This window comes from Elgaria multicarinata, chromosome 7, assembly GCF_023053635.1.
Source record: "Elgaria multicarinata webbii isolate HBS135686 ecotype San Diego chromosome 7, rElgMul1.1.pri, whole genome shotgun sequence".
In the NCBI taxonomy this organism is placed as follows: domain Eukaryota; kingdom Metazoa; phylum Chordata; class Lepidosauria; order Squamata; family Anguidae; genus Elgaria; species Elgaria multicarinata.
Window position 1 is genome coordinate 72,507,622 of NC_086177.1, and position 19,621 is coordinate 72,527,242.

Consider the following 19,621-nt stretch of genomic DNA (forward strand, 5'->3'; position numbering starts at 1 on the left):
ATGGCATTATATTTCACACCTTTTTGCCCTTGACAAGGCTAACCGACAGTCTCAGGACTGTATCCCATTTTATAATTTTTATATACAGAAATTATGCCAGGAATCACTCTCATGATGAAAATCATAACATAGGATATCTGCGACTGTTCATAACAAAATGCATAAATTCATAAATTCTTGTCCAATGTAAGAGCAGTCAGAGGTACAAGACACAAATCTAATGCTACCAATTCTAGAAAACAATGTCTAGTCTTAATTGCTTCCACAAGAACCACATAAGCCCAGGACAAGATTATTAGAAATGCTGGAGCACCCAAGTTCCATTACGTTCAACGAATATATTAACACATAATCCATTCCTACCTAGGATTCCAGAGAAGCACTTTAGTAGTAGTGGACAGGAAACCTCATGGTGCGAAGGGGCAAACAGCCTTTGCTGCAGGCTTTCCAGAGTTATCTGGCTAGCTATTGCTGAAAAAGGTTGTTAGATCAGATGGACCTTTCAGCAGGGCTCTTCTTACAAATGTAAAATGACTCTTCAAAGACAAGCTTCAGCTACAGACATGCAACTTCTTTCAAGTAAGTTCTGGTCACTGATACACATGAGAAATTGATAAACCATGTACTCTTTCCTCTGGATGGTGGTAAGGGGAAAGGCTGATGCTCAGTTCTTATGTGGCATGCCCAAATCATAGTTTGGAGATTAAGAATATGCTTCAGACTTGCATACTTGTTCCTTTCCCCTCCTATCCAAGCTTGCTGTAATCACAGTTGAGCTTTACCTCTAAATTAAGACTAAACAAATCAGGATTGACCAAAACTACAAATTACAAACCCATTTCAATCTATGGGCCCAAAACAATTCTGGTTAATTCTAACAACAGTTAACTCAATACAAACATAGCACAAAATTCAATGTCGTGTAAACAGAGGATTGCTTATGTGACACAGCTTTCTCCTCTACGCCTGCAGCACCATGCCTTCAAAAAATCTGCTCCTGAATCCTTCACAGCATATTTTAAAGGTATGGGGGGAGGCTGCAGGAAGTGCCCTCCTCCCAGTGGAACTAATTCCATCAGTGAAACAACTTCATTGGATTTCACCCACAATGCTACACATGAGCTATAGAAAACTATAGAAGGGATAGACTATAGAAGCAAACTATAGATGGAAAGGGGGTAATTCCCACAGAAGAGGGGAGAACATGAAGTATGAAAAACATACTCCCAACTAATCATAATGGTTGCCTAAATAAGCAACCATCACTGATTTTTGCCATCATACCTTTCAATTCTCAACTTTGGAGCAGGGCAGGGAGAAAGAGTCCCTCAAAGATGTTTTAAACAGGAGAAGAAAAGTCATTTGCCATTGGAACTGGTAATCTGAGCTGAAAATTAGGTTCTCTAAAATGGCAGGATCTACTTAGGGTTTTACAAACCCCCTGAGTTTTGCACCTGGAGCTAGATGCAAAGTAACAGCTCAGGTGGGCAGGCAAAGACTGGGTTCAGACAACAAGATAACCAATAGTGGCTTAAATAGTCGACAGTTGGTTATTTAACTCACCATGGGTTATCGTGTTGTGTGGAGGGAGTTTTTTAACCATCAGTTAGTTCTTTGGCTGAAATAACCTATGCAAATAACCAATGCTGTGCAGAGTTGGCTATTTGAACCACCATTGCTTATTGTGTTGTGTGGACAACACCATTGGTTATTTCCTTGGCCACTGTTGGTTATTTCGTCAGCCACAGAGTCACAAGACAAAAGCAGTCAAAGCAGTGGCTGCCCCTCTAGTCCAGCTGGCAGAATAGATTTTTGGCAGCAATGGCTGATGGGATACTAGCAGGAGGACTGAGGGGGGAGAGAGGGCGGGGATGAGTGAGTTAACTCAGCATGGACTAAGAGTCAACTCAATGCTGATCCTAATCCACACCACTGTTGATTATTATCATGTTGTGTGGGAAGTACCCCCTACATAAACAACTGTCAAGTTGATTATTACCCCACCATTGACTATTGTGTTGCCTGAACGCACCACTAAGAATTAAGGAACAGGGATCATCTAAGCACATGCTCAGTCCAGGAATTTGTGATCAGTAACGAAAACCAAGTTCACAAGTCTTTTCACACAAAAAACCACTCCTGGTTCTTCCCAAAATGTTGTCAGCAACTTTAGGAGGGAGGCACGCTTCTTCTTTGTTGTTCTTGTTGGGCAATGGAGAGTCAGGAACCCCTTTACTATCTACTGCAAATCATCCAGATCCACCAGTAACTACTGATTTACCATCTGTACACCCCTGCTCTAACATGCCCTAACACTGTAGGTGAAGACTTCATGGAGAACACTACAGTTGCGTTCAGCTCTGGTTTCTGAAGCTTTATTACACCAGGCTTCATTCTGAGGAAACAACAGTTTAGTTTAAGTCCAAGAAACCTCCTAACAATAGCAATTTCTGGGACCAAGGCTCCTTAGTAAAAAATAACTAAGAATTGAAGGCTGCATCATTGAGGGGATTTACTGTTGGAATAATTAGTTATTTAACCAAGCTCCCTGGAATGAACTACCACAGCATAAGTACTCTTTATTAATATTCAGCATACTGTGGGGAGGTCAAGCACTCTATAAAAGAGCCTGTGAGATTACTTACATATGAAATTTTATTAATATACCAGAAGGACCTAATTGGTGGACAGGTATTGTAAAAGTAACATACTTCTGAAGACTACAAAATAGCTAAATGGATCAGCCTCTTATCAAGCTGAAGTTACAGAATGCTAGACAATCTGGACCTCTTATTCATGCATTAAAATGGAACCTTCAGCGTCACGTGGAGTTAGAAAATTAAACTATCCTGCATATTGTTTATGTTCATAATTTCTCAAACAGAAATTATATTACTTGTAGGAAAAGAAAAGTGTTAATTTCCATTTTAAAGCAGCCATCAATTACTTGAAGCTCAGCAGCCAAACACAAATGGAATCCTTCATTACTGTTCTGCTTTTATTTAAATACTTACAGTGAAAAATACGGAAATCAATGTATGGATGAGAACCTCTTCTCTCTGTTTCAAATCCTGCCCGACTTCTTACTCGTACATCTCCTAGAAATAGGGTCAAGAGTGAAATACACTGTGTCGAAGAGCTACAGAGAAAATTGCAACTGAGTACAGTTGCAAGGTGTAGACGTTTCTGTATGTAGTGTAACAATCATATAATGAATCTAACTCAATGCCTTTTTGTTTTTGATTCAATTTCAAAACAATGTGACGATCTTTCAAACATGCAATTGCATGCTTTTCATTAAATACTTTCCTACCTCATCATACATAGCCAAATAAGCACTCAGATGAAGTTGCATATGCTAAGCTACACTACTATAATGAAAAACAAAACATAGATAAACATGAAAAAGAGTTAGAACTTTTTGACTCTCTACTACTGTAAAACATCAGTTTAAGAGTTAACTCACAATGATCTTACATTTACAATGTTTTACCATTACAATGGTTGCATTTGATATAACTGTTGCATCAGATTTATACACCCTCATCTTTGTAAGCACCAATAAAGAAACATGTCCCCAGGAGAATATCCTCATAATTCAACTGTTAGGCCTATTTCAGAGTAACTGACATATGACTGTAATATCTGAATAGAAGCACACTCTGGACTCTGCAACTAGCCATAAGACCAAGGGCCACTGGCCTCTTAAGAACTTAATGTGAAGAGGAAGAACTTGACCCCAGCCATCTGCCAGAGAAAGAACAAATAAAGTGAGCTCTGCACTCTCCCAGAAAGTAAACAGTGTTCCAACCACCACACTCTTGCCTCAGCCAGTAGCACCAAGGGCTCCAGAGAGGCTACGTCTCCTCCCTCCCAGGAAGAAACAACATGGCAGAGGGAAACCAACTTTGCTCCTTCAACCAGCCAGTAAAGAAGCAGCTTTTCCAATGCCTGCTTTTCTCTTTCCTTTTGTACTGTCTATAAATACAAAGCAGAATCAATGTGATAATAACACCATTCTATGAAAAGATATCTAGTGCTCAAGAGTTCAAGGTAGATAGAATGACTAACATTAAGCAACACATATTTTATAAGATCAATGTCACAAAATAGTAAACATGAAAAACATTTAATTGATAAAGTAAGCATTTGTTAAACAGCATTTTATACTCTTCCAATATAAATCTCAGTTTTTCTATGTTTAATGTTTCTTTTGAAAGAAGTCTATGTTATATTAACATTAAGACAATTATGTGAGACATAAACTTAGTTCCTCGTTGTATCTGCTTTGGACTCTTGATGTTTTTACAAACATTATCCATAACACTCACCAAGAAATATATTTATCAAAATGTGCTGGGAAGTGTATTTGAACCAACAGAATATTCAACGTTTTCATGTTGACTTGTTTTTCCAAATTACAGATTTTATATTCAAATAAATACAGGAGGTTGTATCAAATGTTTCCAGCTACAAGCAGAATGGAAACAACTCACCAAACAGATACCCCCTCTACCCTGCGCCCCACAGCCCCCAAATCTGCTCTGGAGAGATGGGAAATCCTCTACATCAGATTTGGGGCATACAGTGTGTGGGGGGGAGAATGCAGGGGGGAGATAAGCATGTGAAGTCAACTGACACAATGTGGAATATAGCACAAGATCTCCCGGTCAATCTGTTATATTCTAATGTAGGTGGAGCACAATGGAGGAGCCAGGCTACTCCAAGATCCACTCTGATTTCATTGTGAGGATAGCTTCTGGACAAAACCTCTAGTTAAACTGGACTATAGAAAATGCAGGTTGCTTACCTGTAACTGTAGTTCTTCGAGTGGTCATCTATGCATTCACACATATGGGCTTTGCGCCTGCGCAGAGACCAGACCGGAACCTACTATAGCTGAGTGGAACGTTTTTGGCGGGAACCCCTCCCCCACGCTACCGCGCATGTCCATGGGGTTCCCGCCCTTACCTCAGTTTACAGGAGTCCGACATCGTGCCCCCATAAACATGAGTGTAATAAAATAAAGTACATTCCATAATATAACAGTGTTATTTTTAAGTCTCACACACCAAGTGGGGATGGTGGGTGGGTTGTGTGAATGCATAGATAACCACTCGAAGAACTACAGTTACAGGTAAGCAACCTGCATTTCTTCTTCGTGGTCTCTATGCATCACACATATGGGCGAGTAGCAAGCTGACATACCTTTGGAGGTGGGTTGGTGCATCATCTGAAGATCTCTGAAAGCACTGTCCTCCCAAATGAGCAGTCCTGCCTCGCACGGGTGTCCAAACTGTAGTGCTTGACAAACGTGGATGGAGTGGACCACGTTGCGGCTCTACAGACGTCTGCCAAGGGAACACCTCTGGTGAAGGCCACCGATGTTGAAACAGCTCTGGTGGAATGAGCCGTCACAGGTTTCACTAACTCTAATTTAGAAATAGAGTAGGCCAATTCTATTGTCTCCACTATCCAGCGTGACAACCGCTGGCAAGAGACAGGGAGTCCCTTAGAAGGCTCACCATAACAAATAAACAATTGCTTTGTTTTCCTTAAAGTCTCTGTTCTGTCTTTGTAAAAAGCAAGAGCCCTTCTTACATCGAGAGTGTGCAAGGAAGACTCAAGAGGTGTAGTTGGATTAGGGAAGAAAGCAGGCAAAGTAATATGCTGGGACAGATGAAAAGTAGACACTACCTTAGGTAGGAAGGCTGGATCTGTGCGTAGCACAACCTTATCCTTATGAAAGATAGTGTATGGGACATCTATCCTAAGAGCTCTAAGCTCACTTGCCCGTCTTGCCGATGTAATGGCTACTAGAAAGACAGTCTTTAAAGTAAGTAGCCTAAGGTCTGTCGAAGCCATAGGCTCGAAGGGTTTGCGTGTCAGTGCTTGCAGCACAACTGACAGGCTCCATGGTGGCACGATACTCTTCACAGTCGGTATCGTGTTCTTCAGACCTTTCAGAAATTTCTTGGTTGTTGGATGGGTAAAAGGTGTAAACCCATCTATACCTTGGTGAAAAGATGTAATCGCAGCAAGGTGAACCCTGATGGATGCGAGCTTAAGTCCTTGCTGGAAGAGTGTCAATAAATAATCGAGGATGAAAGACAAATGGCAAGATTCTGGCATTTGACCATCTTTTGAAGCAAAGTTCTGAAATCTTTGCCACTTTGCCGCATAAGCCTTTCTTGTGGAAGGCTTTAGTGCTGCTAATATAATGTGGTCCACAGTCAAAACTCTGATCCCAGAGGAGGAGTGGCTGTTATCCTCCATGCAGTCAACTTGAGGGTCGACAGATCTGCGTGTCGAACCTTGCCCTGGTGTCGAGACAGGAGCTTCGGTGTCGACGGGAGCCTGATGTAATTCCCCTTCGATAACCGAAGAGCGTGAGAGAACCACGTCTGTCGAGGCCACCACGGCGTGATCAGGATGCAGTTGGAGTTGTCCCTCTGGATCTTGGCTAGCACCCTTGTCAATAGTGGGAAGGGAGGAAACATGTACAGGAGATTTCTTCTCCAAGTCCTTGTGAAGGCGTCTCCTAGAGAGTGCTTTCCTCTTCCTGCCCTGCTGCAATACTTGGCGCAAATTGCGTTGTCTTCGGTAGCGAAGACATCGACAGAAGGGTGGCCCCAGTATAGAAAAAGGCTTTCCCGCACCTCGGCGTCGAGTTCCCACTCGTGGTCGACAGGGAAGGACCTGCTGAGGGAGTCCGCAATAACGTTGTCCTTGCCGGCTACATGGATCGCCGTCAGGTAAGTCCTTCTCTTTATGCACCAGTTCCATATCCTGAGTGCAGACCGGTTCAGAGGGTATGATCTTGTTCCACCCTGCTTGTTGATGTATGCCACCACGGTAGTATTGTCCGTCGCGATCAAGACATTCTTGCCCTCGATCAACTGTGCAAATGCTCTTATTGCATTTTCTACAGCCATGAGTTCGAGGTGATTGATGTGCTGTTCTCTCTGGGATCGAGGCCAACGACCTTGAGCAGTAAGGGAGTTGCAATGAGCTCCCCATCCTTCTAAGGATGCATCCGTCGTGATCGTTACCGAAGGCGCCTGTTGTTGGAATGGAACGCCTTCGAGAAGAGTCGACATCGAGAACCACCATTTCAGCGATGCCCTGACTTGCTTCGGTAACGAAAGGTAAGTTCGTCGAGCATTGAGCCTGAGATCGAAAGTTCTTAAAAACCAGGTCTGCAATACCCTCATTCTGAGTCTTGCAAACCTGATGACTGCCGTAGTGGCTGCCATCAGGCCTAATAGTCTCTGGACTGTCCAAGCCGATACCTTCCGCCGGCTCTCGATGTCGATGGCTAACTGCTGCAAAGTGTTCGCCCTGGTTGAAGGTAAGTATGCTCTTCCGTCTCGAGAGGATAGGGTTACTCCTATGAAGTCCAACCTCTGCTGTGGGGTCAAAATGGACTTTTCGTGGTTCACCCAAAGCCCCAACGAGTCCAATAGGTTGAGGGTGGTTAGTATATCCGACTGGAGCGCCTCGCTGTTGTCTGCTACGAGGAGCCAATCGTCCAGGTATGGATAAACGTAAATGCCTTTCTGCCTTAGGTGGGCGCATACCACCGCCATGACTTTGGTGAAGACCCTCGGCGCCGTGGCCAACCCGAACGGAAGAACGGTGAATTGGTACTGGGATGTACCGATCGAAAACCGAAGGTAAGCTTGATGCGACTTCCTGATGGAGATATGGAAGTACGCATCCTTCAGATCCACCACTGCGAACCAAACGCCTTTTTGTAGAAGCTGTAGAATTGAAGCGACCGTTGTCATACGGAACTTCCTCGGGGTGATGAACTTGTTCAGTTGTCTTAAGTCCATGATCGGTCGAAGACCTCCATCTTTTTTCGGGACCGTGAAGTAACGAGAGAAAAATCCTTGATTGAGTTCCTTTGCGGGTACAGGAGAGATGGCTCCCTTCGATAGCAAGGTCTGTACCTCGAGCAGCAGAGGAGAGGATGGAGTCGTTACTTTCACGCCGGAAAAAGGAGGAAGGGCATCGAGCTCGATGGCATAGCCCGAGTTGATGATAGTGAGCACCCAGGAGTCTGTTGTAATTGACTCCCATAGATGGTAACGGGGTGCTAGGCGGTTCGCAAAAGGGGGTGGATCTGGGGCCGAAGAGTCAAACACGCTGCTTTTTAGAAAAGTCAGGTTGCCTCTTGTCTTGTTGATATCGGCCCTGGTATGGCCTCTTCCTTTGCAACTGCTGTTGCTGCTGCCGAAGTTGAGGCTGGTACTGAGGCCGGTATTGCTGGTGCTGTTGCAATGACGGTCTCATCCATCTCTTTGGCTTGTACTGAGGTGGAGGAGCAGTGAATCCCATCTTTTTAGCCGTTGTTCTGGCTTTGTAGATGGAATCCAGTGTTTCATCGGTGTTAGAATGAAAAAGTCCCTCGCCATCGAATGGCATACTTTCTATCCTCCACTTGGTCTCATGGCTCAGATTAGCCGATCTGAGCCACGCGTGTCTCCTTAGAGATATTGCGCCCATCATGGACTTCGAATGGCAGTCCACTTGGTGTCGAGCCGTGGATAACTGCTGCCTGGCGATGGCTGAAGCCTCATTTTGAAATACCCTCGCCAGTTCCTTCTTGTCCTCCGGAAGGTGTTCGCATAATGAACCCATCTTTTCCCATAAGAAAAGCTGGTACCTCGCCATCGTTGCTTCGTATGATGACGCTCTAATGCCTAGGGAAGAAGAGGAATAAATCCTTCTGCCAGTCTGGTCTAATTTCCTCCCTTCCCTATCCACCAGTGCCGAATGTGCCTTTTGAGATTGTCCTTGGGCTGACTCAACCACTATGGAGTTAGGCTTTGGATGTTGAACCAAAAATTTTGCGCCTTCCTCCTGGACTCGATAAAGAGTCTCTAATCTTTTAGATGTAGCCTGAGTCACAGCAGGTGTCTTCCAAGACTCTTGGGCAGTTTGCTTTAATGCATGTGGAATGGGAATAGCCAGTCTTTGATTGGTAGTAGTTTGGAACACATCATAAATGGGATCCACAACCGATTCATCCGTTTGATGGATATCTAGTCCTAATGCCTGTGACATCCTAAGCATATGGTCAGAGAACCTGACCATATCGTCCGACGGAGAGGAAGGGTCGTTCTCGTGAACCTCATCCTCCGGCGAGGGCATCGTTGGAGTTGCAGACACCCTCGATTCCGAGTCTGACGGGTAGTCTTGCTCAGGAGAAGACACCATAACCACTTGTAACTGAAGTTGGTCTGTTGGTACCGTGGGAACTGCCTCGGTCGATGCCGAAGGTTGCATACGGTGTCGAGGAGTAGACACCCTCGATGCCTGATGGTCAGGCGATGCAGGTAATGGTAATCGGCACATCCTTGTCATAGGTGGTGGTTGCGCGTAGTAACCTTCCCGGGGACTCTCTCGATCCGGAAGGTAGTGCTGTGGACGGTATCGCTGCCATTCATAGTCTTCGTATCCCACGTGAGGATCGGAGTATCTGGAAGCTCCATCCCATTCACGGCGAGGTGTAAGTCTTGGCGACGGTTGAATTGGGATCAATCCCTGCAACGTCTGAGGCCTTGTAGGCTGTTGGAAAGAAGCCGCTGACGCAGAATCTCTTATTTCGCCCTCCGAAAGACTGAGCGAGCGCGTCGGTACCGTGGCCATCGGCACCGACTGAGATCTCGATGCCGAGGGAGGCCTCGACATCGAAGCGATCGGAACAATGGGAGGAGTAGAATGACTCCTAACCGCCTCAGGCGCTCGAGGAGACGCTAGGGTGGATCTCTCAGCGTCCCTCTTTTTCTTCTTCTTCTTCTTCTTCTCCAGCTCAGAAGAAGGCTTAGGAGTTCTGGCTTTCTTTGAAATCTTCTTTGCCATAGAACTCGTCAAAGACCGGCCAGGTGTGAGGGGTATCTGTGCCCTATGAACTCTGGCTTGCACCTCAGTGCTGCGGTCTGCTGGTTTGTCGGTAACGGACTTACGGATTGCCGTTTTTTCAGTAACGGACTTACCAACTGCCGTTTTTTCCATACTGGGAGCCTCAGTAGCCTTGAGAGCTTTTTCCCACAATATAGAGCGAAGTCTGTCGGCTCTATGCTTCCTAGTTTGTTTTGTGAACGACATACAGTGGTGGCAGGCTTCCACCACGTGTCCTTCTCCCAAACAAACGAGACAAAGGGAGTGCCCGTCCGTCGGAGGAAGTTTCGCTCCACACCGTACACACTTCCTAAACGGGGCTTTCGTTGCCATACGGGCCTCAGGCGACCGAAGTCGCTGAGAGAAAACTATCTACAATTAATTTTTTTTTTTTTATATATAGAAAAGAAAGAAGAATTAGGAAGAGAGTGAAGAATGAAGAGATTGAAGAAAGAAATGAGTAAGTTAACTAGAAAAACGCTAGAGGTTCGGTTAAGCTGGTCTATGCACGATGGCGGACGACGAAGAACTGAGGTAAGGGCGGGAACCCCATGGACATGCGCGGTAGCGTGGGGGAGGGGTTCCCGCCAAAAACGTTCCACTCAGCTATAGTAGGTTCCGGTCTGGTCTCTGCGCAGGCGCAAAGCCCATATGTGTGATGCATAGAGACCACGAAGAAGAACCATTTCTACTTAAATATTCTATATTATCTCCTGATCCACATAAATGAGATTATAGTGCAAATAGTCACAGCAGTCAATAGAGATAAAATTGTGACTTTTGTAACAAGTTGTCATGCCACAAAATTAACATTCCTCATTTGCTGCCATTTTCCTAACTGCATCCAATTCCATTGATTTACACGAATTGTATAGCTTGGATGGAAGGGAGAATTTTTAAAAACTGACTTTTCCAAACCCTCAAACAGTTTCACCACAAAACAGAACACATGCATACAAGTCTTAGTAATATATACTGAGTTCATATAGGTGCAGGCAATAGGTGACCATGGGACTCAATCCCCAGAATCTGTCTGAGCTCAGCATAGCCCAAATCCCAAAGATCCCTTTTATTATGCACCTAACATCCTCTTTGGGTGCTTCCAGACAAGGCTTTTATTATGCCATTGGCCTTGCCTTATTCACGGAATTTTATCAGGGGCTCCAGATATGATTATTTTTCACTGGTAACCCTCTCATATTTTACCACTGCTTCTTCCATCATTTTTTTACCACAGAAAATCTGTTAAGTGAAAAATGATGCAATAGCTACATATTAGCCCTGTTCAGACAACACGCTAAATAAACCATGCTGCTTAACCACAAAATGGTTAACGGAACGCATGCATTCCATTAACCATTTTGTGGTTAAGTAGCATGGTTTAGCGTGTTGTCTGAACGGAGCCATTGGCTTGTTCACCATAAACTTAGGTTTTTTAAAAAAATGCTGTGGTGAGAGAAGGCTGTGATGGGCAAACCAGGCCCTTGCCTTCTGATTGCTAGTGCTAGGACCCCTCCATCTGGAAGCACCATCTGCCAGTGTAGATAGCAAAACAGGCTTTGACAGAAACCTCCCTTACTATGCGCTTCCAAGGATCCATTTGACTATGTTTATGATGACACACGAATCAGCAGCCACAGTGCCTTAGAGGAGAACTCAGCTATTCTCTACTCCTTTTCATACTGGAGGGATTGGACATCAAATAGGTAATGCCAAATAAAGTCATCCCTTTGGGGAGGTGAGTCAGTGTACAGAGCCAACATTGCTGCCCCTTCAAGCTTTTGTGCCATTCAAAAATATGGCCAATATAAAATGATTAGCTGCCGAGAAGGCATTTAATAATTAGTCTTTGTTTGCGTTAAAATCATCAGTTTCAATATTACTCCCTAAATCAAGAAAATCCAGGAACTACCTTCCCTTCTACCATATAATATCAAAATAGCCTGGCATGGTTTTATCCCTATCCCCACCACATTGTTAAGTTATATGACTTGCCTCTATCGAATTAGATGTGCTATAATCTTTATCTTCAAAGGGAAAGATAGCAAATGTTTGTTAATGCTAACAGAAACTATACTATCTATTCCACATGACCATTTCATTTGTAGATTGCGGTTTAACAGTATATACTACTGCTACTGTATTTTATGCAGGTTTCTCAAAAGATGACATTAAAATGGATCTAGGATTTCTTCTCCAATTTAATTTTGCTAATCAGAACGATAATTAGATATGCATTTTATGAAAGAAAATATTGAAAGCAGTCATGCAATTTACTGTCCAAATTTACAGGCTCAAATGCTAATATTCATGTGATAAACATGGTTACTATTGCACTCTTAACTGAAAGTTTATGTTTCACTTATAAAGATTCTATAAAAAAAGATTTTTAACACACACCACTGGAAACTAGTGCGCCAAACTGGTCTACCTAGAAGCTTCTTGGCATTGAGTCTAGGACTGGTGCAGGTGGCCACTGAATGGGCAATGCTAAAGGGAGTTATCCCTTTGGGGGCAGAGCTGGGGGAGGGAAGCAAGGGGCAAGAGCCAGAGTCTTGAGGTTTTTTTTAAATACATTTATTAACTGAAGTTTGGGATCTGTGGTAGGCATTTGAACTGTAAATACTGAGTGAGATGCTATGTTAGGTCCCTTAACTACTAAATAGCTGTATTTCACTCTCCCCGAGTAATATTATTCCTCACCTATGCAAGTTTGGCAAGTTCGTCTTGTGTTCTGGGACAAGGAGGAGAGGACTGTTCTGGAAGGTAATGGGGCATCACAGAATTGACTGACAGATCGTGTTATGGTGGTGGCGGAGGCCAGAGACGACGGGTAAGGGGGAAGACAAGCCAGACATTTCATTTATTTCATTTCTAGGTGACCATATGCACAATAAAGCATCACAACAAAAGCCAGTAACATTACTTAAAAACACAAATTTAAAAGCAGCAGGAAAACAACATGTTAAAGCAGAAGGTAAATATCAAAACAGCACGAAAAATGGCAATTTTTAAAGCAGCTTTCAAAGTATTTAAAGGCCTTGCAAGAATAAAAAGGTATTTGCTTGTGCAAGTCAGTACCACACAGATCTCTCTAGAAAGCACATTCTACAATTTGTGGGCCAAAACAAAAAAGAAGTGCTTACAAGTAATCACTGACTGGGTTCAGACAAGATAACTAATGGTTGGTATAGTCGACGGTTGCATGGAGGGAGATTTTTTTAACTAAACGTTGGCTATTTTTCTGAAATAACCTATGCGAATAACCAATGCTGTGCAGAGTTAGCTATTTGAACCACTGTTGGTTATCGTGTTGTGTGGAGGGCACTGTTGGTTATTTCCTCAGCCACCATTGGTTATTTCATCAGCCACAGAGTCACAAGGCAACCTCAGTCAAAGCGGCAGCTGCCCCTCTTGTCCAAACAGTAGGATGGATTTTAGCAGCAATGGCTGATGGGATACTAGCGGGAGGACTGGGGAGAGGGCAGGGATGAGTGAGTCAACTCAGCGTGGACTAACAGTCAACTCAACGCTGATCCTAATCTAGACCACAGTTGATTATTATCATGTTGTATGGGAAGTACCCCCTAGATAAACAACAGTTGAGTTGATTATTATCTCAATGTTGTCCAATAGCAGCCACCGACTAAATCTCAATTTGTGGGGACACTTGGAGCAGGGTTGAGAGAAGAGAAGGGGAAAGGGAGAGAATAGAAAAAGGGAGTACTGGCTTCTATTCCCCCCCCCCCCCCCGCAATTCCACAAGGATCATTGTTTTTATCTGAAAATTGGGAACATTGAACAATTTTAGATTATGATTTTTTTAAAAAAAAATGACGGATAAAAATCATAAGACAAGGTGTTCACATATCACGACTTGGCCTTTATTCTGCCAATATGGTTTCTATGGAATAGGAAGAGTTTTATATATGTTGAAGCCATGGGAGTATTTTTTTTATATTCTATGTAAGATCTCAAGCATGGTTATTTCTTCCATTCCTTATTAAAATTATTGATCTAAAGTATCTTTTACAAACTGGAACAGATACTGTACACCAATCTTCCTCCAGCTCTTCACACTTCTTCTGGCTTCTAGAATGTCACGTATTTTGGGGACTACTGCTAAGTTCCCTCTAATCTTAGATAAAATAGGAACCAAAAATGTATTATGTATAACTTGTGTTGCTGATCAAAGTTTCAGTAAAATCATTTAAAGTAAACTCAGTGAATTTTTAATTGTCCTTAATACACCAAACACAATATCTAAACAAAGTGACTTTAGATCTGGAAAAAGCACTAAATAATGCATACTTTTCCTTTTTAAAAAAATTGCCCATCTTGGAGGGGAAACTTTTTTTCCATGGCTTCATCATTTCCGCTCTCTAGCAGGGCCTCCAATGGTTACCTTAAGGCACAGGCAGGAACATATGGGAACCGGCGGTCCTTCAGATGCTATAGTCCCCAAGCCATGGAGGGTCACAACTATGCACTCTCTCAACTTCCATTCTGCCCCTTTAACTTTGGGAATCCTAGTGACTGTCCCGCAGTCCCCACAAGTCTGATGGTGTTGCTGAAGAGTACCAGGTCAGTATTTATCATCTATGGCTTCATCTATGATGAACACACTAACACTGAATGCATAACAAATCCAGCTGGATGAGAGGTGTGGTATGACTCTCTCCCAGATATGTTCTCCTGCCTATCATGTGCAGCACCAGTCACAACTTGAAGAGCAGGGAGGGGTACCTTGGTCTACAATGATTTCATCTCTCTGATTAGGTGTCATGTCTTGCAGTCTACCAGTTATGAGTGCCTATACCTAGTGTTGCACTCCCAAGATAGGTTGGGTGTTGGGGGTTCTGATGCAGTATCGCCCATCCTGCTGCTCATAAGGATAATAAATCTTGTCTGAGCTAGCAGATGAGGTGTTGGATTTCAACATCAACGTCAAGACCACTTTCGATTTCAGAGCCATGATGGCTATTAAAAGCTTCCACAGCAAGTCTGAAGACTTGAACACAGAGGTAGTGAAGGCTGCCACAGAGAAGGCTGTACTACCCTAAAAGAAGCAGTAAGGAAACCTAGTCTAGACCCTTGATACCTATGACAACCACCATCCAGCCTCTAACCTTTCTTTTCTGGGCAAGGTACTGGAAAGGATGGTGGATTCTTAGCACCAAATTATTTTGGAGGAAATGGATTATTTAAATCCTCCACAATCTGAATTCATACATGACTTCAGGATGGAAGCAGCCTTGGTCACCCTGATGGATTATTTGAGCCAGGAACAAGATATTGGGAGTGCAATCTTCCTGGTTCTGCTAGACCGCTCAGCACCATTTGCCATTGACAATGGCCTGTGGGGTGCCCAGACCTCCATCCTATCACCTATGTTTTTCAACATTTATATGAAGCCACTGAAAGAAGTCATCCAGAGGTTTAGACTGCAGTGCCACCAATATGTAGATAACATACAGCTTTACTACCTCAAAATCCAAAGAGGTAGTGGCATGGATCTCTGGATCCAGTAATGGAATACATGAAGGAGAGCAACCTGAAACGTAACCCTGGAAAAATAGAGGCTGTGGGCTGAGAAGTCAGCAAAGATGGATAATGGCCTAGAATGATCTTGGATGAGGTTTCACTCCCCAAAAAGTATCAGGTGCACAGCCTGTTGGTGCTATATGGAGAAGCTTAGCTGGCAACAGTGGTCAAGAGTGCTTTTTGATTAGTTCAGGCTGGTTTGCCAATTGCAGTGCTATGTAGAACCCAGACTTAACCTCAGTTTTTCATGCACTAGTTATCTGCAAATTGGACTGCTATAAGGTACGTCATGTGGAACTACCTCTAAAAATGGTTCAGAAGCTTCACCTAGGGCAAAATGCAGCTGCTGGGTTCAGAGAATCTGTACACATTACACCAATTTTGTGCCAGCTGCATTGGCTGCCTAAACACCTCAAAGCCCAATTCAAAACTTTGTTATTAACATTCAAACCCCTAAACAGTTTGGGACCTGTATTCACCTGTAAGTTCCTGCTTCGGAGGGCCGGCTTGAGTGCCCACCTCTTAAAATCTGCTAAGTTACTGAGCACACCACACCTGGCCTTTTCCGTGGTGGCTCCTCAGCTTTTAACATCCAATAGAGTTGTGCCTCTATTAAGCAAGCCTTATAAAACCTTTGCGGTTGCTTTTGACTAACTTGCAAATAGCTAATATGCTAAAGTACAACTTTCTAAATCAGCTTTCTTCCTCTAATATTTCCTATATATTATTGACTTGTATCTTACTATTCCTGTAATGTATGTTTGATTTGGCAAAGCCCTGAAAAGTGCCTTATAAATCCTTAAATAAAATGTTAATGTTTGTTGTTTTTCTGCCTCTGTAAAATACCAAGATACCAATAGATGGAACTAAGGCAACATCCTGACATTGCTCTTAAAGGAGAATAAGCAACAAAGCCAATAGATGTAGTGCAGCCACTGCTGAAGCTTGCCTATTTGGAGTCCAGTGAAAAGCAACTAAGTTTCCAAGGCTATAGTGTAAAGTTTGATGCAAATCTGTTTGTGTGAGAAAGATAAAGACACAGACAAACCAACAGAAATATGAATACAAGGATAATTTTGTATACAGCAGAAAGGAAAACAACAACACATAATGCTAAGAAGAATTCCTTGCCATTTTTAAAGCAGCAGCTACTTCCAATTTGCTATATACATAAACAGGATTGCAGTTCTCCCATAAAGTGGGAATACTCTGAGATTGGAATAGGGTGCACAGGTGGCAAATGAGAGCTTTATATTTTGCCCCTGCAACACCTACTACTGTTGGAAGACTTTCAACAGCTCAGCACTACAACTGAAGATTTTACTTTAGGGACAATAGTTTCAAATGCAAAAGTCTACCAGCACATCTCTGCCAAACACATAGGAGCCAATAACCTATGCAAAGTTTGTTATCTTTTTGTGGACACAGAACACTGATTACAAATGATTTTGGATTCCTCTCTTACCTTTGGTGAATATTAATGGAAAGCAATTTGAATTATTTACACTGAAACTCCTCCCACTCCTCTTTTCCTGTTGCAGTCACGCTATTTCATGATTGCTAGCACATGGTAATATTTAGTTTACAACTTAAGCTAAAACTATCCTATACAAATATTGGTTTATATGAATCATTCAAACACAGCTTTAACCAAAACAAGTTCTTAATCTCACATGTACCAAGAATATGCTTTAATCGTTACACATTTGAAATAAAAAACACAGCTACAAAAGCTAACCTTTAAAGAAAGCAAAGGTCATTAACACCTCAGGAATTTCAGACTTTGATCATATTTCACATTTTATGTATAGTGTTAGTATACATTCATACTATTCTCTCTAACATTTGGGTCCTCCCCCACCCACCCCTTCCCATTTAGATCTGCATTACTGAGGAGCCTGTAATCTCCTGACCACCATCTCCTTATGTATCCTGCTTGACTCTAAATGAAATTTGTGCTGAACAAAATCAGAATAATTAGAGCCAAACCAACAATCAGCAAAAACAAGTACTTGAAAGCAGAGGGAGGAACAAAAACTGAAAATCTGTTAAAATATTTTAAGTGCCCCACACATAGATCTGGGTGTTTCGACAAGTGACCACACTTACCTAGCATTCGAATGTACAATGCAGTTTGATCAGAACTGTCATAGGAAATTGCCCCACGTCTCTGGAAATAAAAAAAAACAACAGAAAACTTTATTCCTGCTTTTTAAATGAGCCTTAATTTCTGATTTTACCAAAAAGACACTAACTCTGTTATAAATAGATTTTTTCCAACAAAGAAAGCTTTCTCTAAAATATCATGACCTTTTGTTCATATGGGGTACATATCTACAAGGGGATAAATTGTCAGTAGTTTTCATAAAACACAGAAAACTTTTTCCCTTTTGATGTCTCCCAGATCATTCAAAGTATGGTTAGGGCTGGTAAAAACATAATACAGCTCAACCCTTAACCATGTTTAAGGAAGTGGGTCACTGGATGGCACATTTCATTCCCCGCTCCCAGACATACACATGGGGACTCAGCTTGATTTGGACAGAGATACACTCCCCTTGAAGAATCAGGTTTGCAGTCTAGGGAGTGATCCAAAATTGTGATCTGTAATCTGCTTCTAGAAACTAAGGTGGCAGCAGTGACCAGGAGTGCTCTTTACCAGCTGAAACGAATATGCCTGACTCCTACCAAACTATTTGCTTAAGTCTTGAATTGAATTCCTGAGCGCATGTATATGGAGGAAGGCAATTCTTCAGATACCTAAAAATCCCTAAAAGGGCTGAAATCTTGGTAAGAGGCAGCATCTTAAATTGATCAAATAACACTATAGTAAAATGCTTCAAATGTCTTATCAAGGATAACTATGGCCAGGATAACTATTACTGTAGTGTTATTTGATCTGCACTGATTGCCTATTTATCTCCAGTTATCAATTTAAGATGCTGCCTATAAAACTCTAAAAGTGTTGAAATCTGGGTATCTGAAGAACAGCCGTCCTCCATATACATGCCCTCAGGCATTCAATTCAAGACCTCAGCAAATGGGTTTGGTAGGAATCTTTATGGAACAGCCTCTCCATGGCGGCCTGTTTAGCCTCAGCACTGCCTTTAGGTACCAATTAAAAAACTCAATCTTTCAGAAGACTTTTAGAATAAGCTTAGGTTGCTGTGGGATATTTTCGGGTTATTATTTTTTCTTTGTGTTGGCTATTATTAGTTGTTTTCTGGCGCTTTCATTATGTTGTTCTAATTTGTTGTCTTTAAACTTTCTCTGACATTTATGTAACTGATGTTTCATTTTACTCTTAGCTCCTTTGAATTCATTTATAAACATTGGTGGATTACAGAATTTTTAAAATAAAAAGTGATAAACATGTTTAATGTTAGCAGGGATTCACTCCCAACCAAGTTTGTAACCAGTTTCAAACCCTACTTAATAAACTGGGGTTACAGTCAGTATTGATGCAGCCCATAACCAAGGTTAAGGCTAGAGGGGGACAAGAGAGGATATTTGTATACAATCATGTTGAATGAACAGTCTTGCAACTCAACCTCTGCAAACTGCTTTGAGGATTATTTTATAAAAAAAATAGCATAAAAAGAAATAACAATAATTTAACTATGGTTAATGGGTGGAGAGAGTTACATCTACAATTCCACAGTGAGTTATAAACACTATGAATGTAATCCCACTATAGTTATTCATAATCTCCATGCAATGAATTCTAGACATTTTAACTACATAGAATTAGCTATTTATCAATCATCCTCTCTCATCTGTTTTCTAGGTAACCATTTTGCACATATAAAAAACAAGCATATTTGCTTTTAATCATTTTTCCAGTAAAAATATAAGAATGGAGACAAAACAGGACTAAAGGTTGAAGATACATTTAAATTAAAGTTTTCCTTAACAATATTTAAAGAGTTAACTCTGTAAATCAGAGTATTATGCATATTCAGAGTTCCCACTGCTAACGTTGACAGACTTGACCTCCAAAAGTGCACAGAACACTACCCCTGTCTACAGCCAACAATGTTGAAATCTACCGGGCATGGAACATGATACCCTCATAACTACAGAGGTCAAACACTCCAAAGTATATTGTCTTAAAAGGTTCTTAATTATCAGAGAGCTACTACTGTTTCAGGAAAATTGACAGTTCCTA

General features: G+C 42.2%; 1 protein-coding gene across 2 annotated transcripts in view; it reads right to left on the reverse strand.

The window, feature by feature from the left end:
- The window catches only part of PDE7A (phosphodiesterase 7A), a 55,453-nt gene that overhangs the window by 23,915 nt on the left and 11,917 nt on the right, over positions 1 to 19,621 (reverse strand). The window contains exons 2-3 of one of the 2 annotated variants that reach the window (XM_063130792.1): positions 17,563 to 17,623; positions 3,015 to 3,098 (exon numbers count right to left, since the gene is read on the reverse strand). In XM_063130792.1, coding sequence (XP_062986862.1) covers positions 3,015 to 3,098; positions 17,563 to 17,623 — 145 coding nt within the window. The remainder of the gene's footprint in view (positions 1 to 3,014; positions 3,099 to 17,562; positions 17,624 to 19,621) is intronic. The other variant, XM_063130793.1, reaches the window with a different exon arrangement.